Source organism: Amborella trichopoda, chromosome 8 (assembly GCF_054954075.1).
Source record: "Amborella trichopoda isolate Santa Cruz 75 chromosome 8, AtrichopodaSantaCruz75HAP2 v2.0, whole genome shotgun sequence".
Taxonomy (NCBI): Eukaryota; Viridiplantae; Streptophyta; class Magnoliopsida; order Amborellales; family Amborellaceae; genus Amborella; species Amborella trichopoda.
Genome location: NC_142343.1, coordinates 11,578,510 through 11,602,258, shown reverse-complemented (window position 1 = coordinate 11,602,258; position 23,749 = coordinate 11,578,510). Strand labels below are relative to the sequence as shown.

Sequence of the window (23,749 nt, the reverse complement as noted above, 5' to 3'; positions counted from 1 at the left end):
ACTTTTTAAAACCTTAGGTTAGTCAAGAAATTAAAACTAAAAATAACCGGATGGAGATACTTTCCCTATCCATAATATGTACTAATCTATTTGAGTTAGGTTGGGTTGGGTTGACCTCGAGCCAGACCTAACCTAATGCTATAGGATCCAAGCCGGACCTAGACCCGGTGGGTCAAGTCAAGAGGATCCAAAGAATGGCTCCGACCTAATTCCCACCCTTTGCCCAAACCTTACCAAGAACCCAAGTTAGGGGCAGCCGGGTAATCTCCATCACCGTTGGATGCATTACTGGACGGTGATACTATTCCTCGTGTCGCTATGATATGGATCCTACACACCCTTTGAAGAGTCGGCAGAGAAACAAAACAAGCAAAAGCACAGAAAAATAGTGAGACGGAAAGAATCGACAGAGAGCAAAGGAATAATAACCCCAAGAGTATGATATCGCAGTTTTGTTCTCTGAAGCTTATTCTCTAATCACAAATCTATTCCTGCATTACTTTGCAAAGCACTCAAACAACCACTACTCCCTTTTCAATCACAGTGAAAAGCTACTGCCATGATGCATTCTCTCACTTCTCCACTCTAGCATCTCTCTCTCTACCTAGCTTATATGTTCTGAATCAAGACATCTTATAGTGAACTCTCTCTCTCTCTCCCTTTCTCTCTACCTAGCTTATATGTTCTGAATCAAGACATCTTATAGTGAACTCTCTCTCTCTCTTACACACACATACACACAATCTCTCTCTCTCATACACACACAATCAAAGCATCTTGAGTGTTCTCTCTCTGTGGCAACATCTTAAGCTTGTATCATCTGATCAGAACATCTTTAATTTTTCTCTCTCTCTAGATCCCCCTCTCCCTGTTGCATTGCAATGGCTCTTGCCTTTCAGCTGAACTTCTCAATCAAAATTCCAGAATTACAGCACGCAAAGGTTAACTTCCTTGATAAAGAAATCAGAAACTAGTCCTTTCTGTTTTTTTTTTCTTCCGGAAACACCATTAGAGTTTCCTCTGTTGTTTATTTTGGTGACAACCTAGTCTTTTTTGCAGGAACCCTAAAAAAGTTTGGTTTGTTTCTGGGTTATTCGAATGTTATAGATTCAATTGGGTTTTGGGTGCTTTCTTTGCAGGTCAGGGTTAGTTCTAGGCTTTCTTCAAGATCATTTGTTGTATGTGCAAGCTCCGAAGCAGCTTCAAACTATATTCCTAAAGCTCCCATTCTTCTTCCTGAAGGACCATGGGAACAGGCAAGTTAATGCTTTTCCATCTTAGTCTTTTCGATGTTCTTTTTCTCTATCTGTTGATAAGGGATTACCTTAGAAACTAGTTATTCTCTTATTTCTCATCCCATTGTTACTTTTTATCGGTCTAAGAAGGGTGAGAACCTTAAACTTAACCATAACCCGTTGCAAGCCTGGGTAAAGGAAGTAGGGTGAGAACCTTAAACTTAACCATAACCCGTTCCAAGCCTGGGTAAAGGAAGTGGGTTGCATTAAGTAGGCAGCCAGCATGAAATTTTGCCGCTGCTTATCAATCTTGAACCTATATTATCGATCGTATTGACCCTTGATAGAGAAGAATGAAGCAACAAGATGCATATAGCTGGTTCAAATCAATTGGGATAAGGCTTGGATGATGATGATGATGCTATTTTTTATCTCGGGATTAAGAGTATATAGTGCTGATTGTCTTGAGCTTCTTACTTTTTCTTGTGTTGGTTAGTCTTAATTCTTGCAACCAAACAACTTTTCTTTAAAAATATAAAACTCCAACCATTTCTTCGGTGTGTTCTAATATTAGCAATTTTTTATCACCTGGCACTTTGTTTTAGTGCTACAAATTTCACTATTGTGATAGCATAAAATAATTCCATAAATTTCTAATCATCAGTTAGAAACTTTCCATCAAATTTTCTGAGCCATATTTTGTGTAGGGACCTTTTATGGCTTTCAGCATTATCTCTTGTCTAAAGCAAAATACCTTATAACACAAGCTTATGTATGCATCAGACTGAAAAAGGAAAATGGATTGTGAAACGGTACTTAGAAAGTGTCGGTCTTGGGTTTACCAATAATTTCATATGAAGTTCTCAAAAGAACCCAAGGTTTCAAAAAATGGTAGACGGCCCTAAGTGGCCGGGCTAGCTCCCAGCGCCCACAACCTCGGGTGTTCTGTAGTAGAAAGTTTTAAGATATATACATATTTTTGCTGTCCAAACGCCACATATATACATATATTTGTGTCAATTTTGTAATTTATTATATTTGAAAATATTGTAATACACAATTTTATATACAAACATGTGACATATCACATGTTTGTTCAACATTTTAAAATTCAAAGTTTCAAACCATACAAAACATTTAAAAGCCTAATAGGCTTTGTAAGAGTACTAGTTTGATAGGGAAGTTTTTTGAGCCACAGAAAATACTTTAAATTCTCAGAAAATACTTTTGATATCAGAAATAGGTACAACAAAGAGATTGAGGTTTTCTTTTTTTTTTTTCTTTTTTTTCTTTTTTTTTTTTTCTTTTTTTTTTTTATAACTTTGGGGGTTTAAAAATAGCCCCCATAATGTAGTTATACTATCTTGGGGGTCAAAATGACCCCCTTTTTCGATAACTGCCCGCGGCCCTGGGCGCTTGCCTAGGTACATCTGCTTAGAACTGGCCACCGAGGCTTGAGCGTGCAGTGTTTACTTGGGCGCCTAGGCGTTGGCGGTCCATTTTGAATCCTTGAAAGAACCCTTACAACCTCCATAGATGACCCATGCCTTGAAGTTCAACAACAAATAAAATTCCCCGTTGTTGATCTTCTCCTCTACAAGGAAAAGAAGTGTGATTTGTTTGATAGAAAACACAAAAAGAATAAAAGAACATGCAAAAGTCCACATTGCATTGAGTTGTAAAGAAAGGGATTGATGCATAGTTGCAGGAACCTTGGGAGCAAGGCCACGGTCCCAACTTAGGAACTCGATCCCACGGTTCCTATAAGGGATATTAGAGGGAGCTGGGTTTAGAGAAATAAGGATCTCTCTCCCTATAAAATGGATCTCAGCGTACATGCCTGTAGGATCTCTTCAAGGAGAGGAGCTATACTATTAATTGAACTACTAGTCCTCTCCTTGGTATTATAAATTTATTTCTTTAGCATATGTTAAACTTTAGTGAATATCACATCGTGGTAAACTAGAACTATGGAACTATTGTGTTAAAAAACTACAATTTAATATCATAGTAAGTCCGTTTATGATATTATTAAATTATGTTATTGTAGTAAATTGGAGTACGATAGCTATGGCATTGGTAATAAGCTAAAGTGTGTCATAATGGATTGAGCGGTCATTGGTTGGATCCCAATTTTATCATATACTATTAATTTATCTCGTTTTATGTATAGTAGAGCTCAGATCCCTCCAAGTCAAAACCTCTATCCCAGCGACATGGGATCTCGCTCACAATTATGTTAGGATCTAGCTCTTTAAGTTGTTGAATGTATGGGTGCTGATCCTAACCCCATAGAGATTCCATCCTATGGCGGTTCGGCGTTCCCCGAACCAATCCATCTCCGAACCCGCTCCTGCCTCCAACAACTATGGATTTATAATTGATCTTAAAATATTGTTGTTGAGTGGATTGTTTAATAATTCGAAGAACTTTTATCAAAATGATCACTTATCATGCATGATTTTGAACTTTTTATTCAATTCGATTATTCTTTGCTGTTCGGTGCAATTGCAAGCAGTCAAAAGAAAAGATTCACTGGAGAAGTATATTGAAGTCCAATTATACTTTGGAAAACCATAACCACTGAAGAAATTAACACCCAATGAAATGATGGATGGTGGAGAGAGTGGTGGTATCCATCTGATGGGACATAACCCTAATGGTGGGTCCAAATCTTTGTCTATTAATGTCCATCATTTGATCCTACACAACCCCAATCAACCTTGGTATTGCATAGTCCATTGCACTAAAATATAGTTCTTTAAAAGGCACAATAATGCTGATTGTCCATAGTCGCAGACAAGCAGAATGCTTGTAAAATGGACATTAAAATTGTTCTTCATTATTGAGAGTTGTGGCTTGTTATTGCTGCATTTGTCTGTGACTGAAAGATTATGAAAAGAATAGGTCCTTGGTGGTGTTACTGCTCCAAAAGGATTCAGAGCAGCCGGCATGTATGGTGGACTGCGTGCAAAGGGTGAGAAACCTGATCTGGCTCTTGTAACATGCGATGTGGATGCTGTTGCAGCAGGTGAGTGGTCTTTTCGTTAAACTTAAATGAAGGAAATAGCATGACAACTTTGCTAATATGCCCTAAGGGAAAGTAATACCATAATCCAATGGACTATGAAAGAATCATCACCACTTGAGTCCATACCACCTACTGAAACACGGTTGGCGTAGATGGAAGGAGAGTGGGATTCTCTCTCTCTCTTGCCATGGATCATTTCAGTGGCCAGTCTGTCCATTGGACTATGGTGGTTTACCTTGTTGCCACCAAAAAAAACATATAAACAGTATTATATTCATGCTTATGATGGATACATTATAAAAGAAGTCTGTTTCTCTTGCTTCTTCATCAGGATCATTTACTACAAACATTGTGGCTGCTGCTCCAGTACTCTATTGCAGGCACATCTTAGACAACTTTTCAGCAGTATGTTGACACTTTAAAATAGGCTCATCTCCGAGAAGTTGTTTGAAATGTTTGTAAACTGGATCATAGAGAATGGTTTACTTCTTCATGTGCTTTCTTTCTTTAAATCAAAATTCATGGGGTCTGCTGATGTGTCTTTGTTTTCTTCAATATGACAAGGGTGCGGTTTGTATAAAGCCAAGGCTATAAACAATCAAAGTAAAGCGCACCTTCAAATAGTGTCAAGAAATGTGGTTTCAAAACTGGAAAATTTTGGGATAGCCTGAAAATATATTTTCATCTCTAATTATAAAATTTAAAGCTTAAAAAATAGTGTAGATCGAGCAGATCTATGTAAACTTGAAAATCTTGAAAATTGACAGTCCAAAAATGCATTACAAGTTGCACTATTTCCAAAATTTGAAATCCATTTTTTTTCTCATGTCCATGCATCTTGAGGTCAAGATCAATTTTAGGATATTTGGGCATCAAAACAACCTCTTCTAGTGAAATTTTTAAGGTGCGCCCTAATTTGATTGTTTAGAGCCTCACACTTATATGAACTTTTTCCATATGACAATAGCAAATTGGATCTGTGATGCTTGGTAGTTGTTGTATCTGTTTATAAAGTTTATCTTGTCGGTTTACTACATGTGGAAAAGGTTTTGAGACCGCTAGTTATTTCAGGCACGTGCAGTTCTAATAAATGCTGGCCAGGCAAATGCTGCAACGGTAAGCTTTTGATATCTGCATGCCACATATTTTGAAATTGAGTTCCTTGTTTTCTCCTTATGCAGCAGTTAGGTCTGTCATTTCTTAGAAATTTGCATACTTGTGCCAAAAGAAAGAAAAAATAGTGATCTGCCTTGGATGTTTATCTGCATCTTTTTCAATTAAAGGATGGCAAGTTGATATGCACATCATAATAACTTTTTACCTCAACTTGATGTTGTTTTTTTTAAATCATTTAAAGTGATATTGGTTGCTAAGATGATGTAATGTTTCCTACATAATCCAGGGTGATGCAGGTTACCAGGATGTAATAGAATGTGCAGCTGCCTTGGCCAAGGTGAGTGTGCAATGTTTCTTTTATGCTTCATCTTACTTGCACGAAATAGACTTCACAGCCTTTGTGACTTTGTCATTATTGCTTGTTACAGCTTCTTCAGATTCAACCAGAAGCAATATTAGTAGAATCCACTGGTGTCATTGGCCAAAGAATAAAGAAGGTAAATCAGGATTTACCCTATACTGTATGTAGTCAAACCATGCCCATAGATTCCAATAATGGTGTGGCAACAAGCATTATCTCTCTCTTTCTCTCTCTCTCTCTCTATCTATCTATATATATATATATATATATGGAAAAAGCTGGGATTAGTCCACTAGCTCATATGAACATATAAGCCCAACGGCCCAGATTGAATCTGGGCTGATCTGATGATCACGGATGTCCGGTAGTGCTTGAATTTTATTTTATTTTTTACAAATTTAAATCACTTGAAATTTTAGGTGTGTATTCTTCTCATCAAAGCGCACCTAATAAAAGTATAAAAAAATTATTCTCGAAAAATAAAATGACAAAAATACCTCCTAAAACTTTTCGGGGGTATTTTGGTCAATTTATTTCATGTAAAATATTTTTTTGATATTTTTCAAAGATTCACCTATTTTTTATAAACACGAGCCTAAAATTTCAAGTGATTTGGATTTGTAGAAAAATAAATAAAATTCAAACACTGGCAGACATCTATAATAGTCAGATCGGCCCAAATTCAATCCTGGTCGTTGGGTTCATATGTTTGTATGCGCCAGTGGGCTAATCCCAGCTTTTTCCTATATATATATATATATATGTATATATATATATATATTAAAATTGCACGTTATTGTTGTATCTTTAATTAACTGATGTTTTATTGTTCACTAGACATATTTTGAACCTTCTGTCCAAATCTGTGTGCAGGAGGCTCTTTTAAAGTCACTTCCAAAGCTAACTAGTTTGCTGTCATCAACAATCGAAGGGTATATGCATGTCTTTTCTTGTGTACTTCCATTAACATTTTAGGGATTTATTTGTAGTTTGTCTCATCTCAATTGACAAAAATCATTGAATAGTGCTTTTAGTATTCTGTCTTGGTTTATGAGTAATGGTCATTTTCCAGGTTCACGATTTTTGTGAGAGTATGAACTTAGCTTAGTTAACATAGATAGGACTACATATCAAAGTTCTTGGTGTTTATGGTCTCTCTCCCCCCCTCCCCCCCGCCCTGCCCTCTCTCTTCACACACAAAAATATCTTCTGCTTCAAAGTGTTTTATGTTTGCGCAGGGCAGATTCTGCTGCTGTAGCCATTACAACAACTGATCTTGTGAGCAAGAGTGTGGCCGTTGAGACTGAGGTCATCAAGTTCCTGTAATTTTTGTTACTATCATTTTGGTTTAAGTAATTTTTGTTACTTAATAGATTAGAGGCATCTATTAAGTAGGATGTTTAGGAATTGTTTTGATTTAAGAGTTATTTTGAAGGATCTTATTCTAGTGTTTTTCTTATTTCTTCTGGTCTTGTGTCTCTAAATAGATCGCAGGGGCCCGTATAAAAGTCGGGGGGATGGCTAAAGGCTCTGGCATGATCCATCCAAATATGGCAACCTTGCTTGGTGTATGCTTTCCTTTGTTGTCTTCTTTCTTGTGAACGTTTTATATAGTTATAGTGACATGCATCCATGATTACTTCGTGGATAAAGTATTAACTTATCATTTAATTGCGCTTTACAACTCCAGGTCCTAACAACTGATGCACTGGTTGAGCCTGATGTGTGGAGAAAAATTGTACAGATTGCAGTTGACCGGAGTTTCAATCAAATTACTGTGAGTATAATTGCATCACTTTTTCAGAAGTATGATTCGAAGTGCTTAGTGTTGTTTAGCTTATGGAAATTAGTTATTTATTATGCAAAATAAAAATATTAAGGAACCAAGATCATCATCAAAGCATTTTTCCAACTATTTGTGGTCGGCTGCACGAATCTTAGTTCGCTATTATGCTCTATCAAGGGCTATACCCTCAATGAAGCCATAAGTCGCCATTTCTTTTCTCACTAATTTCAACCATGCCCTTTTGGCCCTACTTTTTTCTTTTTTTTAGTCTTTCACTTAAACCAACTCGCACCTCCTAACAGGTGTTGTAATGGGTCTACGCTGCACATGGCAAACCCACCTAAGTCTACTTTCTCCTATCTTATCAAGTATCAACATTTGGAGCCACACCTAACTTCTCTCGAATGTATTCATTTTGAGTTCTATCTCTTCTTGTTTTACCACTCATCCATTTCAATATCCTCAACTCCGCTACACTCTTCTTATGGGTATGTTGTATCTTGACAGCCCAACATTCCACCCCATAATGCAAAGTAAGTCTCTAAGATCGGGTTTGGGTACAAGTAGATCTGATCCAACTCAATTATTAAAATACTATATATTAATATATGGGTGCACTTGGCATACAGATGCATCCTGAGCTGTAGAGGTAAGGTGCACATTCAAATTTTATCATGGTATATAATTTTGATGTAAAATGTTCTTAGGATTATCTCAAAATCTATTTTTATATCTAATTATAAAATTTTTAAATTTCAAAAATGGTTAAAATCAATTAGATTTATAAACATATGAAAATCTTGAAAATGGACGGTGTAGATAATATGTTGTAAAATGCACTACTTTTTAGACTTAAAATCTTTTTATTTTTTATGGTCATACATCTCGATGTCGAGATGATCAATCAAAGGGTTTTTAAACATTAAAACTACCTTTTCCAATGGATTTTTTAAGTGCATCCAATATATATATAGTCAGCTTCATTGATAGATGTGGTGATCACATAAAATTCTAGTTGCACATCTCCACCTCGCCCACCCAGCTTTAATTCTATGTACAACATCTTCCTCAATCTTTCTATTTTTCTGAATTATCGACTTTCTTGGCCCGTCAATCTTAACTACTTTCCTCGTCTCTACATAAAATTGCATTCCATATACTGTCTTAGTTTGACTAATTTTAAAACCTTTAGATTTTAGAGCATCTCTCCAAAGTTCTAAATTTGTGCCACTTCGGGTCTCATAGATTAAAACTTTGTTGTCCACGAACAACATACACCCCAACCGATCAGGACTTAAAGTCCATACTCTCAGACTCCTCAAAGGACATCATTTCTAGAAACATCCATTATCCTTATGATAATAATAGAGGATGATCATATGGCTAAATGCCAACAAAAATAGAAGCAATTTATCTAAAAGATCATATGCATCCTAATATGGGAGATAAATGCAGAAATTATTTTGAGGCAATACTGACAGAAACTGGGTTAGTCAGCATAACCCATGCAAAATGTTGGGTGATGTATAGATTAAGGTATTAACCACATCTTCCTCTTCTATTGGGGCCTCTTGTTTAACCCTTGGACTGGTTTCAACCCACACACTATATTTTCTCTTAGCTTTTATAATTTGGTTTTTATCATTGTCTTTTATACAGAAGTCCCACCAACCTCTTAATTCGCCTGTAAAACCACAGACTATAGCTCTGGCAATGTCAAAGTCTTTATTGCCATTTTGTTTTGTAGCTGTAGCATACATTATCATATGCCTCATCAGATTGATTATCTAATATTCAGACTTTCCGTCAACATTCCATTCCACAATAGACCTATTGTCATATTGGGCTAGTTTATCTATATAGTCTTCTTCAATTTGAAGGGCTACTGGGGTTGGCCTAGTGTAATACATCTTTGTAGGAGCCGTCAGGGTTGTCTTTCTTTCATAAGAAATCCAATGTATCCTGAAATCCTGCATTTCAGAACTACAAAAAATTTGCTCTAAATGATTTTATTCTTCTTCTAATAAATTAAATGTGGTCATTCTACTGGAGAGTATTAACTTGGTCCTTATTTTTTCTCGAAGTGGTTGGGTCCTTTGAATGGTATAACTTGGCTAATCTACCCACCAGCTCATCTATAAACTCATTATTTTCTTTTTTGAAAGGATGCAGTTTAAAAGTATCTTTGTTTATACTGGGGGGGAGGCTTGAACATTACTGATTCTTTTGCCTTTTCTTTTTTAATGTTTTCCTTATTAAGGAGGTTTTCAATCCTAGTTGTCTGTCTACCTAAGGATTGCAGATATAGGTTAGTATAATTATTTTGTTCGATAAATGGTTTAAACAAAAAACTCAAAATAAAGAATAGTTGGTAAGATACACTTTTGGTGTTTGAAAACCAGCACAAGAAAAGTATTCAATAGTGAAAAAAAGAAATTTTAGCCTTGGTACATTGTATCACCAAATTTGAAAGTGATCTAATCAATCAACAATTTCTTATAAAAACAGATTGTAAAGCCGCAAACAAAAGCATCTCCATCCTCGTCCTTAATAAGGATACCGCAAAGTCAGATTGAAATATCACCCCAACCTATCAGGACAAAGTCCATACTCTCAGACATCGTTAAAAAAAACAGACCGCCCAGTGCCTAGGCGGTCCAGAAGGCCTGGGCACATCGCCTAGGCCTAGGCGGTCAAACTCGGCGCTCTTCCTTGGGCGGCCGCTTAGGCGGTACGGAATTTGCCTAGGTGCCCAAAACCTGTGCCCCGCCCAGAGGCAGAAAACTTTTTTTTTTTTTCATTTTTTTCAAAGATATAGAAGTTAAGAATGATGGCTTTTGGGTTCATTTGAACCCTAAACCACCAGAACCCCTTTTAGAGTAACATAAACCTCCAAACAACTACATTTCATTGGATCGAATCATCGAAATGTTTCTCAAAGTTTGGAGTTTAAGCAACCAAAGTTAGTGCATATTTTAGATTGCTTGTTTTATTTTGAGATGTCTTCTTCAGGAGTTAGTCGTAGTGGAGATCCGGTTTGGAAATATGAATACCATCTGAATCCAATGACAAAAATTACGTTAGATGCAATTTTTATGAAAAAGATACAAAAAGAGGCATAAACTGGTTTAAGAAACATCTTGTCGGTATTAAGGTGGATGTTGCCCTTTGTAAAAATGTTCTTGAAGCTATCAAGGAGGAGATTGAGCAATTTTTAAGTTATAGAAAACAAAAACAAGAACAAAATCCTTGTCATAAATCTATTTTTGCTACTCCTAGAAAAAGTGATCCGGGTTGGAAGTATGGGTACAACCCAAAACCAAATGATAAAAATTGTATAAGGTGTAATATTTGTGAAAAAGATATCAATGGGGGTATTAGCCGATTTAAAAAGCACATTGCTGGTGTTAGAGATAATGTTGCTTCTTGTACAAAGGTTTCTGAAGCAGTTCAAGATGAGATTAGACATCTTTTGAATTTTGAAGAAGAACCCAAAAAAGATGAAAATAAGCCTTGTTCTATGGAAGTATCTTCTTCAGTTTTTAGTCGTAGTGGTGATCCGGGTTGGTAGTATGGTTATAACCTGAATCCAAGTGATAAAAATCGTATTAAATGTAATTATTGTGGAAATGATACTAATGGAGGCATTTAGCGGTTTAAAAAACACCTTGCCGGTATTACGGGGGATGTTGCTCGTGTAAAAATGTTCTTGAGGCTACCAAGGAGGAAATTATACATTATTTGAGTTCATAGAAGCACAAAAAAACGGTAGAGCAGCCAAAACTCCTAGGCCCTCATCTGCACAGACTGCACATACTAGTAAGAGGAAGGTAGAAGAAGAGGAGGAGGAAGAGGCAGATTCAGAAGAAACAAAGGAGGACGAGCATTATATTGAAGAGGGACATGACTCTGATGATGATGACCTCGACTCTGATGCATGTGATGAGGCTTGCCCTATTGATATTCCTTCTGATGATGATGATGATGACTGAAAACTCTTGCCTCTTGGTGCTGACTGCTGAGTGTTGAGTCTGTTGACTGTTGTGTTGAGTCATGAGTGTTGACTTTTGTTAGACTGTATATTTTCTAAATTTCTGTTGTGTTGAGTGTTGATTTTTATATCCTACACTTGTATGGTTTTACTGTTTACTGTTTTAACAATATGGATTATCAAAATTCTCCTCCACTTCTATTTGTTTTTTTTTTTTTTTTTCAACTTGGAATATGGTATATTGGGATTTTTACTTTTTTTTTCAACTGGGCAGCCGCCCAGGTTCTGGGCGCCCTCCTAGGCGCTAGGCGGCCTAGACCCCCCAAGCCGCGTAGGACCCACCTAGTGCTTTTTGATACACTGCTCTCAGACTCCTCAAAGGACATCATTTCTAGAAATCCATTATCCCTATAATAATAATAGAGGATGAGCATATGGCTAAAATGCCAGCAGAAATAGCAGCTATTTATCTAAAAAATCATATGCACCCTAATATGGGAGATAAATGCAGAAATTATTTTGAGGCAATACTGATCGAAACTGGGTCAGTCAGCGTAACCCATACAAAATGTAGGGTGATAGTATAGATTAAGGTATTAACCTCATCTTCCTCTTCTATTGGGGCCTCCTTTTAACCTTTGGACTGGTTTCAACCCATACACTATATTTTCTCTTAGCTTCTATAATTTGGTTTTTATCATTGTCTTCTAACAGAAATCCCACCAACCTCTTAATTGGCCTATAAAACCACAGGCTATAGCTCTGGCAATGTCAAAGTCTTTATTGCCATTTTGTTTTGAAGCTGTAGCATACATTATCATATGCTTCATCAGATAGGTTATTAGATATTCAGACATTCCATCAACATTCTATTCCACAATAGACCTACTGTCATATTGGGCTAGTTTATCTATATCGTCTTCTTCAATTTGAAGGTCTACCGGGGTTGGCCTAGTGTAATACATCTTTGTAGGAGCCGTCGGGGTTGTCTTTCTTCTATAAGAAACCTTATTTATCCCGAAATCCTGCATTTCAGAACTACTAAAAATTTGTTCTAAATGGTTTAGTTCTTCTTCTGAATAACTATGGTCATCCTCCTGGAGAGTATTAACTTGGTCTTTGTTTTGTCCCGAAGTGGTTGGGTCCTTTGAAAGGTCCAACTTGGCTAATCTACCTACCAGCTCATCTATAAACTCATTATTTTCTTTTCTGACAGGATGCAGTTTAATATCTTTGTTTATATTGGGGGGAGGCTTGAACATTACTAGTTCTTTTGCCTTTTTTTTTTTTTTTCTTTTTTGTAATATTTTCCTTATTAAGGAGGTTTTCAATCCTTGTTGTCTGTCTACCTAAGGATTGCAGATATTGGTTATAATTATTTTGTTCGATAACATGGCTTGAACAAAAAATTCAAATAAAGAACAGTTGGTATGATACACTTTTGGTGTTTGGAAACCAGCACAACAAAAGTATTCAACAATGACAAAAGAAATTTTAGCCTTGGTACACTATACCACCAAATTTGAAAGTGATCTAATCAATCAACTATTTCTTATAAAATCAGATTGTAAAGCTGCAAAAGATATTTTGGAAAAAGATGTTAAGAATTTGTTTTCTAAACAAATCTTTGCCAGATGGCATGCTATTCTTTCATCATTTGATTTTAAGATGGAACATATTAATGGTGATCAAAGTTCCTTGCTTGCCTTTTTGACTCGAGAATTTCTGCAGGGACAAAAGGAATCAGAAAGCTTTGGCTCTAATTTAGAGTACAAAGGCCCTAACAAAAGCATCGCCATCCTCATCCTTAATAAGGACACCGCAAAGTCAAATTGAAGTATCACCCCTACCTATCAGGACTCAAAGTCCATACTCTCAGACTCCTCAAATGACACCATTTCTAGAAACATCCATTATCCCTATGATAATAATAGAGGATGATCATATGGCTAAAATGCAAGCAGAAATAGCAACAATTTATCTAAAATATCATATGCACCCTAAAATGGGAGATAAATGCAGAAATTATTTCGAGGCAATATTGACCGAAACTGGTCAGTCAGCATAACCCATAATTACAGGAATAACAACAATATTCTAGTATTTTCAAAAATGTAAATACTGAATATTATCTCTTAAAGATAAGAGCCTTTAAGATAAAATACGGGATTTGATCCCGTAAAACCAAGATATCTTAAAGATAAGAGCCTCAAGATAAAATCTTATCATTATTATGATTATATCAAAGCATGGGATATGATATTTTCATACCACAATCCAACGGCAGGTCATAGTTGGTTTATACAATTCAGACTGAAATCTTAGAGGATTTCCCTAACTAGTTCAAAAACTGGTTTCTAGTAAAGGGATCCAATTCAGATATCCTTCCTACTGAGTTACAAGAATCCCAGAAAAGATTATTTGATTACAATAGAAATGCCCCTAAAAGTAACCTCCATATTCATTTTATTTCATTATATGAGATTCCATGGATTATGAGGTGGACTTATATAGCCTATGAAGATATAGAAAGATGGGACTATATCCTTGAATTACAGAGGGAAGTCTATATCAGGTGGTGGGATAAACATGAGACGACCCCACTCATCAAAACTTGGTCCTTAAATGTATCAAAAAATATGATCCTATTATTAAAATGGAGTCTCCTAATGAGATAATGGATTATGTTAAAACAATACAAAAGAAAAATCCTAAATTGTTCTAAGCAGAGCTTAAAAAATAGCTACTCAGCGCATTAGAAGAAGACGAAACAGATAACATGTCTTCCTCTTCAGTAAAAGAAGAAGAAGAAGTAGATATGGCCGATCTGAATGGTGATGACTGCTATGGGATTCTTCCATCAGTATCTAGCTAAAAAGTATCTACTTTAATAAAGAAAAAGGGACGGCCCGACTCCACATCATCCAAGACACGTGTCCCAGGAATATTTACTTTCCACCGACAACTGTGCGGACTTAAAACATTTTGAAGTCCACCGACACAGACTTAAGAGGTGTTGAAGTCCGAATGTGAAAGTCTATAAAGGAACCTTTGACAGAAGGCTGGGTATCAGTTGTTCAGAGTGTTTTTAGAGTCTAAGGACCTGGAAATATATTATCTATGAAATATATTACTACTGTAGTACATTACTAGCGTAATACATTTTCTGAAAATGAATTGTTGTTGTTTGGGTAGTATCTGGGTACAACCTAGGAAATACATTGTTACTGTTTGGCTACATACAAAAGGAATCTGGGAAATGCATTATCGTCATGTTGGCTTGAAAATATTGCGTGAATTTTGGCTAGATGCTTTTTTGTGACAAAATATCAATTGAAATTAAAACTACCGAACACATCCTCAATTTATATCATGATGTCAATAGTTACCTTAAAAAAAATCTACCAAGACCGAGACATTTATTAATGTTCTATGGCAATACTAATCAACACAAATTTGATGTGGATGACTTGAACTTTGTGAATGGAAAAAATGAATAGCAACACCATCTTCCCAATCTCTTTCCAAGGCCTGTTAGGCACAAACACTAGATCATTCAAATCAAATAGATGCACTTGCCTATAAACTATCATCACCACATAGGGCATAACTAGAATGTCAACCGCAACCAAAACAAGTGAAGAAGTTTTGAGCAATAGAGAGAAGAGGGAGCTATATTAATAATATTTTTATAACTTTTATTCAATTATAATTATAAAAAAAGCTAAAAATTAATATTAATATTATTTTAAAATAAAATTTTAAAATAAAAATATTGTTCAATTGTGGAATGCTTTTTTATTATATGATTTTAAGAAATTTATCATAATACACATTATTTTTTAACTACTTAATATTTTACCCTTTTGCTAATATTTCAACTCAAAATTATGTATTTCACAAGCATATTTTTATATTAAATTAAAGCACATATCTTAAAGGGTTGTATCGGCTTCATTTTGTGACACATGTATGAGGTTTTGATTACAAGTGCAAAGAGTGACTAAAAAGTGATAAATATATGTTATATGTATGCATAAACTATAGAGAGGGGGGGAGAAAGAGCTTCATTTTGGAGCACCTGTTTGAAGTTTTGATTGGACGTGAAGAGATGGGGAGAAATATCTATATTTATATGTATCCATAAAGTGAGAGATGGGGAGAAAGTGAGAGAGAACAATAAAGAGGTTTGGGTGTTGGACATCAAAAGCACTATTATAGAGCAAGTGAATACTCTCTGGCGGGTCCGTTGGGGCACAAGATTATCCGTTGTAGCCCGTAATACATTTCTTACCCTTTTGAGTGGAAAATAGAATTCATGCTTTTGGGACAATAACGGGTAATCTGTTTCCATTTCCCATTTGTTCGCTAATTACCCAAACGCTTGAATGGAGGATTTTCCAAAAATCCATTTCACCGTAATGGATTTTCAAGTACCCAAACAGCCCCTAAGAGTCATTTCTAAGTTTGCTCCAAGTGTTCTGTTAGAGTGAGTGTTCTGTAAGTGTGAGTCTGCGCTGAGAGTGAGCTCTAGTGGTGTGTCAAGCTTCCATTTGTTTGTCCAAGAGCTATTCATGTAAGTGTTTTATGTTATGTAATTGTTATAAATACTCTTATGTTTGTTTTGTGTTATTTTCTTTCCTTGTGCTATGCTGTATAGCATAACTTGGGTTTAATTGTCGTATATATATATATATATATATATATATATATATATATATATATATATATATATATATTCTATAATTTTAGCAGGACCAGCAAGATTAATTTTAACCACTTTTTAAACCTTGAACCTTATCCTAAACCTTACCCTAACTTAACCAAGCCCTTCCCATAACCCGAACCCTAGTTCTACTTGATTTTAACGTCAAATTATCCAATTCTACCCCAATTAGAAAACCTTCATGCGGCCCAAAGCCCTGTGATTTAATCTTTGTGGGAGCCTAGAATCCTTTAGAACTCCTAGATCATAACTCAATGTGAAATCCTAATCGTACTCGAACCTTTTCTTTGTATACCCTTGATGCATGTTACACTCTTGTAGGAGCCAAGTTCCTTTGGTCGTACATCATATATAGCTAGTGAAGTTTATGTCTCTATGCCAAGGCATAATGTGGTGAATATTTGAGGATCTTGGCTTTTGTGTGCTGATATTGGCATAAAGGCTGCAGCACAACATATGAGGTTCAAATTCCAGCTAATCTTGCCAAAAAGATAAATTTTCTATGGATTTTATGGATGAATTTGCATGATCAAACTAAATTTTAACGCTGAATCCTTTGTTTGTGGGTTTGGCACACATTAAATCAGATATGTTGTTTCTTAAGCTTTCTGTTTTTTTCATCTGAGTGAGATACGTTGTTTCTTAATCTTTCTTGTTTTTTCATCTGAGTTCTATGTGTTACATTGGACCTGGTATATTCTGGTATTTATTATGCATAGCATTATTGCAGGTCGATGGGGATACCAGTACAAATGATACAGTTATTGCATTAGCAAGTGGATTATCTGGATCTACACGAATTTCCTCATTAGACAGACATGAGGCCAAACAACTTCAAGCTTGTGTCGATGCAGTGAGTTTTCTCTCCCCTGAAACTCAAAGGCTGTATGTCTAATTTTGACAAATCCTAGATGGAGTCTCATTATGAAGTAGCGGCTTGAGAATAGTTTTTTCTGCTTATAGTTTGTTTAACAGTGAAAGTTTCACGCAATTATGTGTATGTCTGTTCCATTGGAACATGTGTGTATGGATATACTCTGTGGCTTATATGCTATGTCATAGCATGTGTAAATGAATTAGGTGTTTATATATACCCATATTTGTTCGTTTGCATCCATGCATGAGATACCCATATGTATTTCTTTGCATCCATGCATGGGATGGTACATGAACTAATTTTCATGCAGAAAATTGACACACGGTTTTGTGCACACAGTGTAGATCCATTTGTGCTTACATGTAAAGAGGGCACTCCATTTGTGTGTAGTAATCATTTCCTATCTTAATTTCAAACCCTTTCTTTGCTGATTTCTTATGTTCAGGCCTTAACTTATGATAACTTCTAAAAGAGCCATAATTTGACTTGGAAGGCCCTCTTTTTGAAAGTTACATGTTTGAAGAGCGTCCTACTTACCCAGAGCCAAGCAGCAGGTTCGTTTTGGTTTCCTCCAAGACTGAAACTATCTGGATAACTTCAGACATGGTTGAACTTAAACTCAATGGTAAAATTGACTGCTGTACATATTTTCCAGAACAATAATGTGACAACATGGAGCTTTATGCTTCACCTGTGCACCTTAATATATGGGACTACACATTGGCACTCTACTCACAACCGAAAAGGATTGGCATTTAGATTCTAGCGGTGTCTCTTTGAACTAGTGGAGCACTAATATTAGCTTCTATTTAGTTTCCAAGGAGTTTAGAGGAGTGAACTCTTGTTACACGATACAAGCCCAATATTGGCAATGGGACTTATGTTGTAACTATTTTGGTGCAGATTTACCATTTTGTAACAATAACAAAAAGAAGTAAAATAAGTGAATTACACATAAAATTTCCATTTTGGTAATGCATACGAATATCTCAGTCCTTGATTAGTTTATAATCAATCATAGTCTCCCATTATCTCTCTTCGCTTGGTAGCCTTTTATTTCTGTAAGTCCAATCCCACGGAAAAAAGGATTCATATTCCAGTATCATCATCCCCCGCCTCTCTCTTTCTCTCTCTCTCTCTCTCTCTCTCTCTCTCTCTCTCTCTTTCTTGTCCTCCCTCCCTCCCTCCCTCTCTCTCTCTCTCTCTCAATGTATGTTGATTCACATGTTGTTGTAAACTGTCTTTTGGGTTATCCAGTCTATTCTCGAACACCTATTTCCTTTTGTAGGTGTTGCAAGGTCTGGCGAAGTCAATAGCATGGGATGGTGAAGGCGCGACATGCCTAGTTGAGGTCTGGTTATGCAATTTGTTTTGCTTAATTATACTTTTGAAGATGTAGTTATATCTTCTGATGTTATTCAAGGTCATGCTTTCCTCACATGATTTCATGAATCACACAGGTACAACTGAAGCCTGACTAGCGAAACTAATTTTCTTCTCTTTTGAACCATTGTAATGTGCTTGAATGATCCCTTGCAGTGCCAAATCTGTTTTAGTCATTAATACAATTTGATGCATCAAAAAGGACTTCTAAATGGTTATAGAACTTGCTCATTCATGTCTGTAAATATGATACGAAATGTAAATTAAAAGCAAAAGTAATGATTGTTGAAAATTTCTACTGTTGTTAAAATTGCTAAATATGCGTAAAGTAGTCCGATTTTTCTGACAATTCCAATAATAAATAAATAAAAAGTTTTGTTTTTCTTCCCAATTTACCAAAATTTGTTTTTGGATATGAATTACTTTATTCAAGCTAGAATAGATAATCATTGGCATTAAAGCATTAGGATTAGATTTACAGAAGTCAAGCATTAGTAAAGAATTTTGGAATATTAGCACTAAATCATAATAGAAAGAAACCCAGGGACAAAATTTAATCGAATTTTTATTCAGATGTGCTTAAAATGTGAATACATAGAAATCCAGAGTTTCAAAGATACACCACAAAAAGATGAAAGTAAAAAAGAAGTAAGAAAATTGAAACACTTGCTTGTAGCTGGAAAAGAGAATGATTTGCCATCTCATTACTTCTTTCTCTATTTCTTCTTAATGAAGAAAGTAGTCTTGAAAACATGATCTAACATGGTTTCCTTATTGTTTCTCAATCTTGGGTTCTGTATTCCTCCCTCTTTGCAGTTTCCATTTTAATATTTTCTTTCTCGTGAGGTTTGCGTTACTCTTCTTATGGGAAAATACCTAAAAAATACAGCATGTACATTGGTTGGTACAGGGCAGTGTATCCACCTTCTGTTCAGAAAATGGAAAGTGGTGATGAACTACTGCATGGACAAAGCTCTTCTAGAAGTCTGTAGTCTCCATAGATGGGCTCATCTCCAATATCATTTTTTTGAATAGATGGTGGATGGCTGCCCGTGTGTCTTCTGAAGTACACATCATATGCATGCAATATATTATCCCCTCTTTTACATGGATTTCCCCATGTTAGTCTGTTTTTTCTTTTTCCCCATGATTTCGTATTCAAAGCCTTGTTCAATATTCCTAACCCTTTCTATGGGCATGCATTCCTACACACCATAAATGAGTTGCTGAGGGTAGGTGACAATGAAACAAATATTATATAGGATCCAAGTCAGGGAAATAAACATCGCAACGGTAGTTGCTTACGTTCTCTTAGCTGTGATTACACATTAATGCACACATACACAAACACATTGGTAGGCTGTTGTGGGAACTGGGGGTTTCCATGTGTAATTTAAGCCTCAGCACGTCAATTGTCGAGCACATGCTTTCATGTGATGGAGTGTAGGACACATGAATTGTTAATTAGTCTTGTGCATTTGATTAGTCTCACAGTTTGTGTCTGATATGTTTTTCCAATAATATTTAAAGTTGCAAACTCTTCAATTTCATTTCATTCATTTAATTGTTATAGTCGAGACTTTACCTGGAACTACACTAAAGTGCTGTTTGTTGTTTCTCTTGATTTTTCCCATATAAAAAGGTAACAGTTACTGGCACGAATAGTGAAGAAGCAGCAGCAAAGATTGCACGATCCGTAGCATCCTCCTCCCTTTCCAAGGAAGGAACTCCATCCACGCTTTCCATTACTACATAATTAAACATATACAAATTATTTCCATTTCTCAAAAACTAGTTTCCAAAATTCTTCTTCCTTAACATAGCAAAAATAAAGAGCTGTACAGTTTTATTCCAGAATCTTGAAAGAGATTTTCCTTTCTTTCTCCACAGGCTGCAGTATATGGCAGAGACCCAAACTGGGGTCGCATTGCCTGTTCTGTTGGGTATGCAGGGGTTCCTTTCATCCCAAATGAACTTCGCATATCTCTTGGAGGAATTCTGCTTATGGATGGAGGTCAACCTTTGCCATTTGACAGGTTCGCTTAAACTGCATTTGTGTGTGATACTCGCGTTTTAGCTTTACAACCTTTGGAAATAGTCCCAAACATTATTTGAAAGTTTTTCCCAAATTTTTGTCTTTGATGAAAGTAAACAGTCCCAATATTCTCACAAAGATCTTAAAAATGACCTTCAGTTTGGGATTCTCACATGCTTTTCATTTTTCTAGCTTTTAAATGGTTGGATGTTTTCTCATTTTCTTTTCCTTTATTTTTGAGTGCCAAACCAAATAATAATCCTGAAATTTTCATTTATGAAAAGAAAGGACAAACACTTGATCATTAAGAAACAGACAAAAGCTTAATCAGAACTGCTACATATTTTTGAAGAAAAATAAAAAAAGAGATTAAAATGTCTGTTTTTACATAAATGACCAGACCACTGACTAGTGCTTCCCTTTGGACATGGTAGAAAGTTGCTTTGAGTCTACTTTCCTATCATATGTATTGAATGAAGCCGTTTGGGGGAATGGACACATTATGAAAGAACCCTTTTTTGTTGTAAATTATATACCATGCAACTGGTTTCACTTCAATGCCTTCTATTCTGAGTGTTGAATCTTTAATCAGGACTGCAGCCAGTGCATATCTCAAGCACGCTGGAGAGACACATGGCACAGTTGAAATTTGTATATCCGTAGGTAACACTTGATTTCCCCTAAGCCAAATTATCGTGGAAGCTCATAAAAGTGAATACTTGGGCCCTGTTTCAGCATCATGATATCTGTATCAGAGCCTTATCTTTAATTGACTTTATGGATGGTCATGAAATAGGTATTCTGTAATGGTCAGTGGCTTGTCAAAATATCCAACATTTTGCCGATGGCGGCAAAAGAGATTTTTTCTTCTCTTTTGTTGCTTACCTTCGTTACTTTGTTGGTATAGGCTCAGGACCAGGGAAGGGTCAAGCTTGGGGGTGTGACTTGAGCTACGATTATGTCAAGATAAATGCAGAGTATACAACGTGATAAGCACCAAGCTGTGAGAACTTTCACTTGTTTTTGCCTCTCAGGTTAAAGTTCTGAACAGAGAGAAAGAGAGTTCCCAGCTGCTTCCTTGTTGCAGTTTTCGAGATGAGATCGAGATCAAGAGAGAGGAGTGTATGTTCCAAAAGTGAAAGTTTTAGTCTTGTAGTCCAAATCCCTCTCTCAAAGAGAGAACCCAAGCTCATTTGGAGCTACGTATGAACACTGTTGGCCGTATTATGGTCTCAACACTCTCTCTCCAAGTTAATTATTATTATTTTTATTATATATATTCTGAAATGTGAGTGAATTCAGTACTTTTCAAAAACTGATATACAAGTGTCATTGGTACTACTCGAAAGGAAACAAGACTGAGCTGGCTTGACAAAATTAGAACCAATTAATAAAAAAAATTAAAGCGAAACTATGTCACCATCCATAGAAATCACGATGCCTGAGAATTGTAGTGGCTAGAAAGACCGGATAAGAAGCCAAATTAAAGAAACTGTAAATCTCTTGGTCCAATTGCAAATAAGGTATCCTCATATTCAAATCAATCTACATAGTTAAAGAAAAGGATTGTATATTATGAGACCATATATTTTTTATACAAAGAAATAACAATAATTTTTATCCATTGGAGGTAAAATCAAATAGATAAAAGTTCGTTACAACACATAAATTTTGTTTTGAACATTATGTATAAATAATGGCATGTCTTCAACCATCCAATTTTAAATCTAAGGGTTAATGATGATTGTCATCTTCATGTATCAAAAGTAAATGATCTCATTGTCTATGTTTCCTTGAAGAAAACCTTTTTGATCAAACAGTAAACAGTCTCATTGTTTATATTTCCTTAATGAAAACCTTTTTTTATCTAAATCTGGATCCCTATCATCTTCTAGAAAAAAAAAAAAAAAAACAATTAAAAAAATATTGACTTTTACCGGGTTTTGCTACCCTAACATAGCTAGCAAGTCAAGATATAAAAATATTGCTTAAGGAAATCTAAACATTTGAGACTCACCATGGATTACTAACTGCCTCAATATTTCGTTGGGGAAAATTACAAAAAGCCCCCCAAAATATATTATTTATGCAACGTACCCTCATTCAAACCGTTTATCTCACTTTTTTCTCAAAAAATATACTTTCTATCCAAATACCCCCCAATCAAAAAAGTTCTTTTTTTTTTAACGGAAATACCCTTCCCTGTACAAAATGCTCATTTTTTTAACGGAAATGCGCTCGGACAGTTTCAAAGGATGCTAAGAAATAGTATTTCTATTTTGCATGGCCCAATCATTGATCATGGAAATTTCTACAATAAATTCGGTAAGTAGCTAGTATAGTTCCCTATTCACGAGTCTGCCATTGTATTGAAATATAGAAGGAATCTACAAGTAAATAAAGCATAAAGAATCAGTAAGATTTTGAATGCTTTGGTTATATATGAAGTAACATTACAATTTTGTTGATGTTAAATGAAATAAGTTTTATTCATTCATTGAATGAAAAATAACTATACGTAAAGGTGATATACGATTTAAATGATGGAAGATCTGATATTTCATAATAGTATCTATAATAACTGGAAAAGTGGAAACGAGACCGTATATAATTTGATCGTTTTGACTAAATCCAAAATCTTTGTAAACCGAACCAATCATTAGTTCCCAACCATGGGGCGAATGAAATCCGATACATGAATTGGGCTTCGGCAATACATGCCTGGAGCCACAACGCTCAGGTAGTTGCATAGGGTGCTCCGGCACTGGAGACAACGCTTCGGCAGTAGCAGAAGGTGCTCCGGCAGTTTAGTTATGGAGACAATGCGCTCCGACAGTCTGAAAGGGCGCTGTGGCAATTCGGCAATACATGCTTTGGAGCCACAACACTCCAACAGTTGCATAGGGCGCTCCGGCACTCAAGAGACATCGCTTCGGCACTCAAGACGCATGCGCTCCGACAGTGCATGTTCTGGAGACGACAGCACTCCGACAGTGCATGTTCTGGAGATGAGGCGCTCCGGCAGTTGAATAGAGCGCTCCGGCAATATCCGAAGGTGCTCTGGCAGTATATGTTCTAGACAATGCGCTCGACAATTGCATACTGCGCTCCGGCAATTGCATACTGCGCTCCGGCGATGTGTGACTTGGGTCTGATAATCGGACCCAACTGATTTTTTTGGTACAGGAAGGGTATTTCCGTAAAAAAA

At 36.0% G+C, this 23,749-nt stretch overlaps 1 protein-coding gene across 7 annotated transcripts; it reads left to right on the top strand.

Annotated features, from left to right (window-relative positions):
* The first annotated feature begins 870 nt into the window (after nucleotides 1–870).
* Nucleotides 871–21,816, top strand: LOC18436002 (arginine biosynthesis protein ArgJ family). Of its 7 annotated transcripts, XM_088873549.1 has the most exons (17): nucleotides 871–941; nucleotides 1,140–1,256; nucleotides 4,143–4,266; nucleotides 4,598–4,671; nucleotides 5,338–5,382; nucleotides 5,669–5,719; nucleotides 5,811–5,879; nucleotides 6,617–6,675; nucleotides 6,982–7,051; nucleotides 7,231–7,311; nucleotides 7,434–7,520; nucleotides 16,977–17,099; nucleotides 18,412–18,474; nucleotides 20,149–20,227; nucleotides 20,398–20,542; nucleotides 21,134–21,204; nucleotides 21,449–21,816. In XM_088873549.1, the coding sequence occupies exons 1-17, from the start codon at nucleotides 882–884 to the stop codon at nucleotides 21,529–21,531; spliced, it is 1,401 nt and encodes a 466-aa protein (XP_088729675.1). In that variant the 5' UTR covers nucleotides 871–881; the 3' UTR covers nucleotides 21,532–21,816. The 7 variants fall into 7 exon arrangements, 4 of the variants coding, with proteins under 4 accessions (XP_088729675.1, XP_088729676.1, XP_088729677.1 ...); XR_016060543.1 differs by lacking the exons at nucleotides 20,398–20,542; nucleotides 21,134–21,204; nucleotides 21,449–21,816 and adding an exon at nucleotides 17,569–17,677 and having other exon boundaries at nucleotides 20,149–20,218; XR_016060545.1 differs by lacking the exons at nucleotides 20,398–20,542; nucleotides 21,134–21,204; nucleotides 21,449–21,816 and adding an exon at nucleotides 17,569–17,677 and having other exon boundaries at nucleotides 6,982–7,065; nucleotides 20,149–20,218.
* Nucleotides 21,817–23,749: the final 1,933 nt, after the last annotated feature.

Bases quoted from the DNA above. Each gene is read 5' to 3' on its own strand.
- LOC18436002 (XM_088873549.1), top strand. From the start codon at position 882: ATGGCTCTTGCCTTTCAGCTGAACTTCTCAATCAAAATTCCAGAATTA. The intron at 5,880-6,616 runs GTAAATCAGGAT...ATCTGTGTGCAG, and splicing joins TTGGCCAAAGAATAAAGAAG to GAGGCTCTTTTAAAGTCACT. The intron at 20,543-21,133 runs GTTCGCTTAAAC...ATCTTTAATCAG, and splicing joins CAACCTTTGCCATTTGACAG to GACTGCAGCCAGTGCATATC.